The following is a 14,528-nucleotide window of genomic DNA, read 5'->3' on the forward strand; positions in this document are numbered from 1 at the left end:
AATATGATTAGGAAGAAACAACAGGCTTGGCCCAAATCTATTCCATTCCCAAATTTTGATAAATTAATAAAATGTCCAAAAAAAAAGGTTATGTTACTAGACCTACTGTAAAACGTTCAAGTTCAATTTTCGTCCAAAAATATATAATATAAGCTAAAAATTTTGAGAAATTAAAACACCAAACTATTTTTAAAACTAATATTATGTGTTCATGGGGATTAATTATTGTCAAAATTTTGTTCGATAAAAGAGTACAATGACTATTCAAAATTCAATTCTTATTCAAATTCTAATTTGAAACGAATGAAATTCAGAACACGCTATTATGCATTTCAAGCACTACCTATAGGCATAGAGAAACGATAGCATAAGTAGATATCCCATGGTATAGGGCGTTTATGTCGCAACTTTTACTGTTATCCCAAGCCGATAGTTCACGTACTTCTTTCCTATGCAGCTGTGTGACGCTGGTAGTCTCTCAAATTGTGCCGTTCATACACCATCACCCCAACAAAAACAGTAAAAATTGACAATAATCGGCTTGAGATAACAGTAAAAGTTGCGACATAAATTCCCTATACCATGGGATATCTACTTACACTATTGTTTCTCTATGCTATAGGCTACTATAGTGCATACAGTGCATATCATAAGTGTAGGAAGTAGAGTGCAAATTAGCAAATTATTCATCATCGCTACAGTAATTGTATCATCATAGTATGATTTGTCAATGGAATTCAGACTTATTCGAACTCAATACAGGAGTAGGCTATGTTCTGAAAACTGTTAGAGCCGAGCAGTAGGAGTAGCAGCCATGATTACCAAACGAATTATACGAATATCAAAGGTATCGTCTACTTGTGATTACTGACATAATGATGTGAGTGACATATACATATTATTATTAAAATTGAATACTTTGATACTCGTGTACATGGCGCAGACTGGGAAAACTGTGCACAAGAGCCAAAGATCATATAGATATGATTCTATGATTCAGCTAGAACAAAAGGCCGTTATTTGACTAGATTAACATTAAGTAATGATGGTAGACTAACCTATGATCTCTGAGATGGTCCTGTCGGCGGAAGGCCTTTCCACAGATGTCGCAGCTGTAGGGTCGCTCGTCGGTGTGCGTGCGTTCGTGGATCAGCAGGTTGTACGACTTGGTGAACTGCCGGTTGCAGAACTTGCAAATGAACTTCTTTTTCGGTCGCGTCGAAGTAACAGCCACAGCTGCCGGTTTGTCCGTGAAACTAGTGATCGTTGTAGAGGGTGTAGTTGAGGTCTTGTCGGTGGTGACTGTGGGGGTTGGTGAGGGTTGGTAGAGGAGGAGGGAGGGGTAGGAGATCTCGACGTTGCCGGGGAAGGCGGGAGGTGATGGAGGTTGACTGGGAGGGAGGTTGAGGATGTCGTCTTCCGGGTCATCTAGAAGAATCTGAGAGTCCTCTGAGGAGGATGATTTGGAGGGTAGAGTGACGGTTTGAAGGCGTTGCGAGGAGTTGACAGAAGTGCTGAGGCGGTGCAGTGTCAGGTAGGACTCGAGTGCCTGGAGGCTGAGGGCGGTGGCTGCCGGGGAGTCCGGGGGCAGCAGGGCTGCTTGCTGGAGGGACGACATCATGGCGGTTTGGAGGCTGAGGGCCACACTCTGGAGAGACCGCTGGAGGGCGGCTCGTGCTGCGTCATCAGACGTGCCGCCCCCAGAGCTACTGCCGCCTTCCAAGGTCACTGCAGCCGTCGTCGACGCCGCCTCTTGGTCCTGCATCTCGTCCTCTGCTTCGATCAACATCAATGACTCCTCGTCAGTCCTACTCCAACACATGAGACACACAACAACAAAGTCCTAACCTAAATCTACACGTGTCCTCCTAAACTACTACAAAATCAAGTTCATTCTACAATCAATCCTCAAACTACAACCGAAACCAGACACTTTGTTCTTTTTCATTCACTGAATCACCCGGTTGGTTCAGAAAAACGAGGGAAAACAAGAGGTAAGTTCGCGGCCTCTGCGATATTGTAGGTTAGGACGGTTGAGTTTGTGGTTAGTGGTGGGGGCCGCAGCTTCAGTGTTCCCTGCAGAGCAGGCGACGCGATACTAACGCCACCTGTGCTCTGTGCACGAGCACGCGCGCACTAACCAACTCACTCACCCCCCGCACCCTGCAAACAGCTGCACCCCTCCAACAACCAGCCTAGCGTCTCCCCTTCCGCACCCAAACAGCGTCTAGGTAATGCCGCCAGCAAATATCTAAACTTTCAAACAGTTTTTGTACTCACATTGCTCAAAAGTTTACAACGAGATTTACAAACCAACAACATACCTTGTAATATTTTCCATCTGAGTAATGCTGGCTTTTTTAAGTGATCCCACTGTTGTTTATTTGGATATTTGCGAATAGCAAGTGCTGTCAGGTATAGCAGTTTGAACACACTGATTTGACCACTATTTTCACAGTAGAGATTTCTCTGACTGGTGATTTTTTGATAAAATTTTAATAGTGAAATTTGATGGTTACATTTGACTATTTGATGGTAGAGGATTGACTGGTGATTTTTTGATAAAATTTGACTGGTGTAATTCGATGGTTTGATTTGACTATTTGATAGTAGAGAATTGGTTTGAGGCTTGAGGCTTTCTATGATTTTTAGTTCATTCCCAAATCTCATAATCGTAGAGGGAAAGCATTAAGAAGAGCTAGAAGTATGAACGTCTCGAAGAAATTAAACACACTTGATAAGAATGGTCTTGTTCATTAAAACTAATCTACGCTCGGAAACAATAATTGTTTTCCTTATCCAGAAATATGAACGAATGCATTCTATTAGAAACATTCTTACAAAAGAAGGTAGATTACGTGGAAGCTATACGAATATAGGAATGAATCAATCAACATTGTAATGGAACAAGAATAAACCTTATAGAATAATTTATTGGAACCCAATCAAAGTCATTGGTGTTATATAGGCACTAGTATTGCACACGTATCTGAATTAATTTTATAATGTTTTTCAATGAATGAATTTAATAAACTCGGAGAACTCATTTCAAATTTCAGCAGACAATAGTAAGTCTATGAAAATTAGAGGTAATAATGAAAGGTCAGTTTGTCATTCGATTATCAAGAGAGAGATATTGCTGCTTGTAGCCTGAAAAAAAATCACTGTGTTATTGAATTCATATTGAAGTGTACAGTGAACATACCCAGAGGTGTTCCACACTTCTTGATTGATTTATAGAATGTAATTCGATTATTAGATGATAGATATTGCTTCTTGTAGCCTGAAAAAATCACTGTGTTATTAAATTTATATTAAAGTGTACAGTAAACATACCCAGAGGTGTTCCACACTTGATTGATTTATAGGTTCCCATTGAAGGGGCTGTATAGGCAATATTAGCAGCACTTCAAGTATATCACTTTCTTGCATTACGATATCCTGAAACAAATTGATTGAAATCAAAATCATGGAAATATAAGTTTATTTATTTCATGTATAGGTCCATATTTTAAAAGGATATTGTAACAATATTGCTGATGCAACAAAACCATGTAAGCTCAAAATCATCTCAATAATAATAATAATAAAATAATTTTTTTTTTCAAGATTACGTCCTAAAGACTCCAGTCATGGAGTATAAGACAAGTCATGTTATTACATAATAATTCTAACACTAAGTAGTTCAACCTAGGTTTGGAAGGAATTCTTGTACACTATAAAAAGCTCTATCAACTAAATATTTTTTAATTTGTTTTTTGAAAATCTTCAAATCATCATTACTTTTCAAGATTTGAGGTAGTTTGTTATAAAATTTCCTACCAATATAATCTGGTTTTTGTTCAAATAACCTACTATTGTGACCCATTATATGATAATCTGCTCTGTTTCGCGTATTATACTCATGAACATCTGAATTCTGGATCATCGAGTGACCTGGCTGGCTCAGGTCTGGTGTCAGAGTTTTCAGGTCGCAACTGATCAATTTCTGACATGACCTAACGACTGCTTTTTAGGCAGCCGGGACCGACGGCTTAACGTGTCCATCCGAAACACGGATCATCTCAACATACCAGCACTAAACAACCAATCTTCCAAGAATAAACAATAAAGGCCAAACAGTTGTTTCACAACTCAACTAAAGTGAATATTCTTTAATTGAATTATTTTATGTAATACAATAAGTTTACCAATGATATGCGGTATATCAAATGAGATTTAATTATTTTTCACAAGAAGCTATTCGAAAAATAACGAGACCCCAGTATCGGTTGTTACATCGTTATCTCAAGTAAACACCAATACAATATAATATGATTTTGGTGTTCATAAAATAACATCATAGTACCCGTTTCCTGGAAAGTTTTCAATTTAAAATAACATGTTTTTAAAATAACACAATTTTTGTGTTCTTATTCTGTTATTTTATATTAAAAACTTATCAAAAAAGGTACTATGATGTTATTTTATTAATAAAAATAAGTAGCCCTGAATGCATACATTTTATGATGATTTTCTTGATAGTTAATTTATCACCAAAGTTGCAATAACTCATATTAACTTGTAGCTTGACTATTTCTAATGTGTCAGAAACTTTATGTTGCAGATTTGTTTCAGCATGTTTATTATTTCTGAAGAAAATATTATAATTTCAATTGGTATTAGCTGACAGAATAGCACATACTACTTCGTTTATAAATAAATATGAATAAAAATAAAAATCTCAGTACCCTTTTTAAAATATTTCAAGTAGTCCTATACAGAAAAGAGAAACTTCGTTTATCTCTGGATATTCGTTTGTCACTGGTATTAGTTATGGTTATTAATTCATTAAAAATTACATATGTGAATGCAACAAGCGATGCTCAAATAGCACTCATGATATATATCAATTAAACAATGCCGGGATATTTCGAGCTAATATCAGTTGAGCAGGAAAATCAAGCCTTCAAGTGAGAAAATGTACACTCCTTCAAAAATATTTCAAGTCAATATCACTACTAGAAACTTAAGCAGAAGAATAAATCTTTTATGTAAGGAAATTTCTCCCTTTCAGAAATATTTTCAGTTAATCTCAGTACTAGAATTGAGCAGAAGAATCTAGCCTTCAAGTGAGGAAATGTAATGTAATCTCTTTTAAAAATATTTCATTTTGAAATCAGTACTACGATTGAGCAGAAGAATAAAGCCTTCAAGTGAGGAAATGTACTCTCCTTCAAAAAATATGTCAAGTTAATATCAGTACTAGACTTGAGCAGACGAATAAATCCTTCATGTGAGAAAATGTACTTTCCTTTAAAAATATTACATGTTAATATCAGTGAGAGACTGAAAAAAAGAAAAAAGAATTTTGAATGAAGACTCGAGCAGAAGTATAAAGCCTTTATGTGAGGAAATCTACTCTCCTTCAAAAATATTTTAAGTTCATATCAGTACTGGACTCGAGCAGAAGTATAAAGCCTTCATGTGAGGAATGTACTTTCCTACAGACATATTTCAAGCCAATATCATTACAAGACTTGAGCAGAAGAATCAAGTCTCCATGCACTCTCCTCCAAAAAAACTCTTCAATCAAGTTTTGAGCAACTTTGGTTCACGAGTAGAGAGAGACAAAGGCGTGTTGTGTCAATATCGCTTGGTTCGGGTACAATATTGAATGACTGGTGGAATGCTTGTGCATTGCAGATATAGCTGAGGTACCAGTTTAGTGCAGAATCAAGGACATCGACAACTAGCTCCGAGTTAGGCTAAGCCTCGCGCAATATATCTATATCATGGGCTTACCCACGCTTAATATATCTGTGTTATGAACTTAAGCCAACTTGACGCGGCGAAGCAGCATTGGTTAATCGCGCTCTATCCGATGCATACTCTCACACACTGACACTCATACACTCACACACTGACAGAAATACACTCACACACACGCGCAAGTGAGTTGAACCGGTACAACACTCGTTTCACCCCGCGAGAGCGAGAGAGATGGAAAAGTATAGAGTGGTTTGTGCCTGGATGAGAAACATTCGGTCACTTCTCTTTACAGGTATTGATTTTACAGCGGGCATTAAGACCAATACAATAAAACTGAAACATCGACTTATCGCTTTCCGGTCTTGTTAACCTTGCTTCGAGATCAGACTCATTTTTGAAATAAAGTTTTCGTTGTGAAATCGCGGTTCAACGACGGGAATCTATATACAGTATACATATAAAAGCGAAATGGCACTCACTCACTCGCAGAATTAAAAATCTACCGGACCAAAAACGTTCAAATTTGGTAGGTATGTTCAGTTGGCCCTTTAGAGGCACACTGAGAAAATCGTTTGGCGATATTTTAACTTTAAGGGTGGTTTTTAAGGGTTTAAAAGTTCGTCTTTTAGCATGTATATTCTTCCTATTCCAATGTCTTTATTATAATTGAAATGTCCATACCATATGTTAATATAGAACTATAGAGAGAGTACCTCTTCGAAACAGTTGTTCTGGTAACTAAATTAAAAATTTTGTCAGGTTGGCATTAAGTTGAGTTGACTTTGTTAGGTTGGCACCAAGTTAGAGATTGAAATGCATTTATCCAGGACCTCCTAAATACCAATTTATCCAGTACCTCCTAAATACCTGTTTAGGAGGTCCTGATTTATCGCGGAAAAATTGATTGGGTACTGCTACTTCAATCAGAGCTACTCCTGGGAGTATTATATTACTAGCCGTCAGGCTCGCTTCGCTCGCCATATCCGTTCAGCCAGACCCCCGACTGGACCCCCGACTGGATTGTCCTAACATATGACATAACATTTCAAATTTGGTAGGTGTATTCAGTTGGCTCTTTAGAGGCGCAATAAGAACGGATTCTCAGCTTTATCGAGAACAAATGAACAGAAAATGTTCAATTTACTACAGAAGCTCAGCTGACGTCTAGTACGGAATAAAGCTGTTCAATGTTTTCATAAACCAAGCTCACTGGAATAAATTATTATATGAATGACTGACTGAAAAAACTTCAATTTCTCGGCAAACAAATTGAAGTAATTAGTCTTAGTGGAAAATGATCAATATTTATACTTGAACATCTTGAACATGGAACATGGTTGATTTATATCTTGAGCATCTACAACATAATTGATTCAATTCTTACCTATTGTGTCATCCCCTCTAATTGTAATTTATTGATACCCTAAAATTGTCTAACACAAATTTTCATGAATCTATGCTACAATCTTGTAGGACGATTGGAACGCATAAGCTTCAAACACTTAATCACGAAAGGATACAAAAAAATCAATTTGTTGAAGTTAGTGGAATAGTTAGATTACTAGGGAAATAGTGGAATAAATCATGATTCTTGACAAAAAATACACAAACATGGAAAAATATGAGGCATAGAGAGGAATAGCTCGCTCATGAGAAGTAGACTCATCAGGTTAGGAAGGCTCCTATTTCAATAAATTGGTTGGACAAAATACGCAAAGAGTAGAAAACTAAGACGAGATCTCGCAAATGATCAGCAATCTTTCCGACCAGCTTCTCTCACTTAAGATTGGGGAGTGATATTTCACTTTTAACCATTTTGTGATGTGTGGTAATTATTATATTGCTCAATAGAAACATTCTAAGGATTGAAAGGGTTTTCGTGGTTCATCAATGAGGAAATCTAGAGCTGGCCACTGACGAGCACCCAGAGTTTTCTCCGATTGGCTGAGCCTGAAATCAGTTGTTGGTGAGAATCAGTCGATCAGAGGACATTATGTAAATAGTGTTGACTTGGAACGCTCATAAGTGACCATCTCTCGGGATTTCATGTCATCCAGGTTGCATGTGAGACAAAATCCTAGTACATAATTTCCCACGTTACAGATGCCTCGAATGTCATAATGTACAACTGATTTCTCCAGACATGCATGTACCCCAACAAGTTACATGAACTATTCAACTTCGAAAATCAACGACCAATAAATACTTCTGATTACATAGGGCACAGCAATCAGGGTGGGCTTTCTTCAAGTTTGGGGTACACGATAATTTATGATTTGAGAGGAAAAACATTTCCACCTTGATGTTTTATGAATAGTGCTAGATTCTCAGTTACGCTTAAGTGGCAGAATCTATCACCAGGTCACAATAAGAGGCCCCTCTCGAGTCTCGGCGCGACTCCACCATATTTAACAGTCCATAAACAACAACTTCAAGCTATCAATGGCCTCGGTGTGTCCGTGGCGTAAATAATGACCAGCATTAACTCAGCGCTTGCTCCACGCTCTGGTCGTGGGTGGTTACTCCCCCCCACCCAATGGCTTCACCCCTTCCCAATTCCACAATCTTATTCATGAGACTTATCTCCTCTCGATTTGGTACTAGATGTACTCCAAGTAAGAACACTGGATAGTTTGTAGCGAAAATATGGTGCTCATTCAGTCGAGGTACATGCCGTTGTTCCTAGTTTTGGAGCGTTGTAATCGATGTTACAAGTTAGCGATATCGATATTGGTATTCGATATAAATAGTTGTACCAAACGTACGATGATCATTCAAACGGACGACATGAGTATCAGTTTGCAACAGAGATACATTGGTTCTAATATTTTCAGTTTTTTATCGATCGGTACCAGCGTTTTCATCGATGTTACGGCTTATCGATTTTGTGCCGATATTCACATTGATGAGCGCCCAAATTTCTATCAATATGTTCCTTATAATCAATGTCCTGATTACTGTTGCTCATTATGAGCCTTGTAATAATCAATCGATAAACAATTGAATGACTATAAAAGTAATACAACAGTTTTGTAACAACTAGTAACTGAAGTTCCTCATGATAAAGCTCAAAGTGAAGAGATTCAAAGTAAAGTTGAAGTAATAAAGCCCTATCTCCACCTCAGTCAATATGATTATTATGATTTAAATTGATTTTCTGAGACAGATGGACTTGAAAAATTGTAATTTCTAATCTACGTCCTAAATGTCTATTCTATAAATACAGTTTCAATATTCACTTGGATAGACGGATGGATGGATGGATTCACTTGACAGTCGTCAAGAGTTGAATAATAGAATAATAATAATAATTCGAAGGTTGGAAATTCACATACCAGTACATGAGTTTACAAGAGAAAACTGAGATTCACATATTTAAATAATATTAGAATATTATTACGAGTATAAGAAAAGAAATATAGCTGATGCTGAGAAACTCAATTGCATTTATCTACAGTCGAGTGGGTAGATTTGGTCAAGTGGAATATAATACAACTTAAGCACAAGGAGATCATTGTAGATTTTGACAAGAATCGCTGTATATTTCTTCATCAATATGATGAGTTCTTTGTACAAATGAATGTATTGGTCAATGCTTTGCATAATTCAAATATGATATACAGGGTCTGTATAATAATTAACCGGACTGACCTCAGGAGATTTTTTATTGGCAAAATAAGTTCAATTTTTTTTAGAAATCTTCAAAGTAGTCCCCATTGGAGTCGATAACACGCTGATACCGGATTTTTCAATCCCTGAACGCTCCCTGGAAGTCAGCACCTCTATGCTGTCTACAGCCCTCGTCGTAGCACGTTGAACGTTTTCCAGAGTCCCGAACCGCGTCCCCTTAAGTTGTCTCTTGATCTTGGGGGAACAAAAAGAAGTCCGGTGGTGCCATATCTGGGCTGTAAGGATGACGAGCAGGCAGGTGTGCTACGGAGCATTGTCATGATGAAGGATTCACGAATCGGCAATCCCCGGATGGACTCGATAAACCCGGGCGGTTAGTTGACGAAGCACCTCTCTCTAGTACTGGCCGTTCAAAAGAGTTTGTGCCACCCGGCCAAACTGTAAACGACCAGTACTACAGAGAGGTGCTCCGTCAACTAACCGCCCGGGTTCATCGAGTCCGTCCGGGGATTGCCGATTCGGGAATCCTCCATCACGACAATGTACCATCGCACACCACTCTGCTCGTCACCGAGCAGTTGGCCAAACAGTCGAGGGTAACGTTGCCACATCCTCCTTACAGCCCAGATATGGCACCACCGGACTTCTTTTTGTTCCCCAAGATCAAGAGACAACTTAAGGGGACGCGGTTCGGGACTCTGGAAAACATTCAACATGCTACGACGAGGGCTCTAGACAGCATAGAAGTTGCCGATTTCCAGGGAGGGTTCAGGGATTGGAAAATCCGGTATCAGCGTGTTATCGACTCCAATGGGGACTACTTTGAAGATTTCCAAAAAAATTGTACATATTTTGCCAATAAAAAATCTCCTGAGGTCAGTCCGGTTACTTATTATACAGACCCTGTATGACTGTTTTCTCTCGTGTATTGTTTATTAATCGTATTAACACTGTTCGTTTGTACATGTGTATGATAAAAATAAAAATATTTTCAATTATTACATTCATCAAACCTAATAGCAAAATTCAATTCTAATCTTGAAACTGTACGCTGAATCACAGGAAACCTTACTTGAAAAATTTGACAAAATATATTGTTAAGTATAAAGACAATTTTTTATGATAAACGAATCTCATTACAATTTTAGACCAAATACTATCAAGAAATACGAAGTTTATTATGCAAAATTTACACTAGTAGAGAGACAGTTGATATATTTAAGCAGCAAGTTTATAAATATATTACCTTTTAATTTAACACATATAACTAGAAATACCAGTAATGATATAGAAAATTGGATAATTGCAAACTATTTCACTTCAATAGAAAACCTTATTTAAATTAAAATTGATTGTATCCCTTATAATTTATTTACTTTTCTCTTTTCTTCATTCTCAGAAATGACTCAATGATGAGGTTTTTTTTTAATATTATTAAACTATTTTCGTTTTGCAACGGTCACCAGCGGGCAAAGTTTATTCTTTTGCTGGTGATGCCATATATAACACGTAAATTATATATACATACGTAAAGAGATATTTATGATTTTGTACTATTATCTTCTTATTTTAAGTTAACACTTGTATTTTGTTTAAATTTATTGTTCATCATATTTGATTTGCTCTTTGTTTGTGATTGTTTTTTTTAAATGGCGAAATAAATTATTTGATTTGATTTGATTAGGAACGTTTATTGTATTACCTATGGAGCACATCTCCGATTACAATCAAGAACTCAAGCGTGCAGGTCCCTCCATTTCTAAAGAGTCCTATATACTATTCGTATCGGTTACGTCAATCGTCCAAATGACTTTGTAATTTTGTCAGACACAATGGACTTATAAGTGATGACGCTCCATGAATAACTTCATTAGTGGTGATTACTAATAGGGCATGATTGTCAACATGATGAATTGGCTCGATTAGAAAGGCTCTTATTATCGTGGCTCATTCAGACTCAAGGAATCGGAGTCACCACAATCCTTGAGCTCACCGCACTTCGAGCTGTGAGTTCCACAAGGCCTCTTCATTTGTGAAGATTTGAATCTTTATTATTTTGTGTTCAATATCTAATATGTCTTTATTTGATGGAGATAACATCAAAACCAAATACTACAGAGGGTTCCAAAAAAGGTATTCACTAATTATTGTCATTGGAAGTAAATTGAACAAAATAACGTACAGTCCGGGTCCTGCAGCTTTGCCTATCGGCGGAAGGCTGCTTGACTACAATACTACCCGTTCAAAAACATCAAACAATTTTAAAAATGTATCATTATCTTTCCATAAGCAACAAATGCTCTTTCGTATCATATCAAAAGCAACTTGTTGTATCCGAAAAGATACACAAGGAGATTTTTGTGTTACATCTCTGCCACAACACAAGCATATCAAGTTATCAACTGACATTCGTTGAACATACTCTTTCCATTGTTGGTGATACGTTGTAATTCTCTCATTCATCTCTGAATCTCTGTATGTAGGGAGGTTCCTCCATCTAGGGATCTGGGTATTCTGGAGCGTATGTATTCGTAAAAGTAGGAATATTACCCCGCGAACCACACCATGACGTTTCAATGTCACGGGGGCAATGCTACGAGAGGCGTACTGTACAGCTATGAATCATAAGCTATATTGCAGTTTGATGTTTTGTCAGATTTAATTTTTGATCAGCTAATTATATCTGCATTTTTACAGGAACAGTAAGGTACATCTGATATAATAAGCTTATCATCAGCTGATGAAAATTGAAATGCACGTTTCAATGTCACGGGGGCAAAGCTACGGGAGGCGTACCGTACAGCTATGAATCATAAGCTGTATTGCAGTTCGATGTTTTGTCAAATTTAATTTTTGATCAGCTGATTATATCTGTATTTTTACAGAAACAGTAAGGAACAGCTGATATAATAAGCTTATCATCAGCTGATAAAAACTGGAATTTTACGTGTTCGTGTTCGTGACGCTCTAGTCTGTAAAGGTTGTAATCGAGATTTTTGTCACACCGGGAAAGCTTTGATTATGACGGCAATATTATAACTTATTATCTTCATCATCATCATCATCATCATCATCATCATCTTACGTACAAGGATTAGGTTAACGCCTGTTCCGACTTACAAACAGCTTATTAATATCTATATTTCAATTACAAAATTACGCTATAATATATAAATGTAGTGTATTTATTGCCATCTCTTCCGTGGTCTACCAATAGATTTTTCCCCTGCCGGTTTATAATTCAATATCTGTAGTGGAAGCCTTTCTGCCGGTATTCTTTCCAAATGGTCTTTCCACTGCTTCCAGTAGAAAGCAGTCGGGGACCGAGCTTCTCTCTAGAGTACAAAAGCATAAAAAATTTATAACGAAAGGAGAAATTGAAATAAAATTCATACAGAAATGTTCTATCTAATCACAGTAAATTGAGATTAATTCCCCTAGGAATGGAAAAATTTCCCTCACAAAGTCCCAGTTGCACAAACGCCGGTTAAATTTTAATCCTGATTAACTTCACTTGCCCGGCTCTTTTGCAACCGGCTCTAAGTACCTGATTGAATGGTTACAAAAGTTCAACAGCTGAGTCATAATTTTGACACAGTCCCACACACATGTACTCGCTCACTCACTTCCATCACCAACAGACGACGAATTAATTGTTATCAGCTGTTTTTCCAAGGATGAATAATAATTATCCTTTCAATGTCCTTCAGAGAATTTTCCCAGGGATGAGACCTAGTGCAATCGAATCTTTATGTTATAAGCCTACTTACTATGTTCTGAATTTTGTGAGAATCGTTAGAGCCGTTTTCGAGATCCGTTGAAATACAAACATATAAACATCTAAAAAGAAGTTGCTCGTTTAATAGTATAGTATAATCAGTTTACTTTCGATTATGCTTTCCTTATACTTAAAATAAATATTCTCATGTATTTTGTAAATTGCATGTACTTTTTCTCTTAGTAACTTGCTTAATACCATTGCAAACTGTAGTGAAGACTGTTCAGGGCTTAATGCCTTTAGTCTTCTTTGATCTGTAATAAATAGATGAATAAATATCACTACCAATGTGAACAGAACACTTGAGCTTCTAAAATATCAATACATCACATCATCTCTTACAAAACAACTCTCAATTTGCCTGTAGTATCACGACACGACCAATGTTAACAACAGTCTTGAAAGCGGATCTGAAAGTAAAAATGAGCTTTGAAACAAAAATAAGATCGAATCTGTAGCCATCAGCCAGCAGGCTACTAAGGCTAGGCACACACCAGTTAGTCAAGACAAGACATGACATGATCAGACACGTTTAGTCACAATACTTCACATAGTTGCTTATGAAGACATGTCTAATTACAATGACTAATCAGTGTGTGTTGCTTCATAAGCAACAATGTGGAGTATTGTGTCTGATCATGTCTTGTTTTGTCTTGACTAACTGGTGTGCGCCTAGCCTAAGGCCAGTCACACACCGATTAGTCAAGACAAGACAAGTCACGTTTAGTCACAATACTTCACATAGTTGTTTATGAAGACATGTCTAATTGCAATGACTAATTAGTGTGTGTTGCTTCATAAGCAACTATGTGAAGTTTTGTGTCTGATCATGTCTTGTCTTGTCTTGACTAATTGGTGTGTGACCAGCCTTAGGCTTTGACCGATTTGTGAAGACAAGACTAGTAACAATAGTCACAATACTTCACATTGCTGCTTATGACGCAATACACACTGATTAGTCATTGCAATTAGACATGACTCCATAAGCAACTATGAGAAGTATTGTGACTAAACTTGACTAGTGTTGTCTTGACAAACTGGTGTGACCAGCCTTAGGCTAGGCACACAGCAGTTAGTCAAGACAAGACAAGACATGAACAGACGCGTTCAGTCACAATACTTCACATAGTTGCTTATGAAGACATTTCTAATAGCAATGACTAATCAGTGTGTGTTGCGTCATAAGCAACTATGTGGAGTATTGTGTCTGATCATGTCTTGTCTTGACTAACTGGTGTGTGCCTAGCCTAAGGCTGGTCACACACCGATTAGTCAAGACAAGACTAGTCATGTTTAGTCACAATACTTCACATAGTTGCTTATGAAGACATGTCTAATTGCAATGACTAATCAGTGTGTGTTGCTTCAT

The 14,528-nt window shown here is 37.3% G+C and overlaps 1 protein-coding gene across 1 annotated transcript in view; it reads right to left on the reverse strand.

Moving 5' to 3' along the window:
• The window catches only part of LOC111044989 (protein sister of odd and bowel), a 40,492-nt gene extending 38,385 nt beyond the window's left edge, over positions 1–2,107 (reverse strand). Inside the window, exon 1 of the mRNA XM_022330274.2 lies at positions 1,059–2,107. Coding sequence (XP_022185966.2) covers positions 1,059–1,822 — 764 coding nt within the window. The 5' untranslated portion in view covers positions 1,823–2,107. The remainder of the gene's footprint in view (positions 1–1,058) is intronic.
• Between the last annotated feature and the right edge of the window lie 12,421 nt (positions 2,108–14,528).

This window comes from Nilaparvata lugens, chromosome 1, assembly GCF_014356525.2.
Source record: "Nilaparvata lugens isolate BPH chromosome 1, ASM1435652v1, whole genome shotgun sequence".
Taxonomy (NCBI): domain Eukaryota; kingdom Metazoa; phylum Arthropoda; class Insecta; order Hemiptera; family Delphacidae; genus Nilaparvata; species Nilaparvata lugens.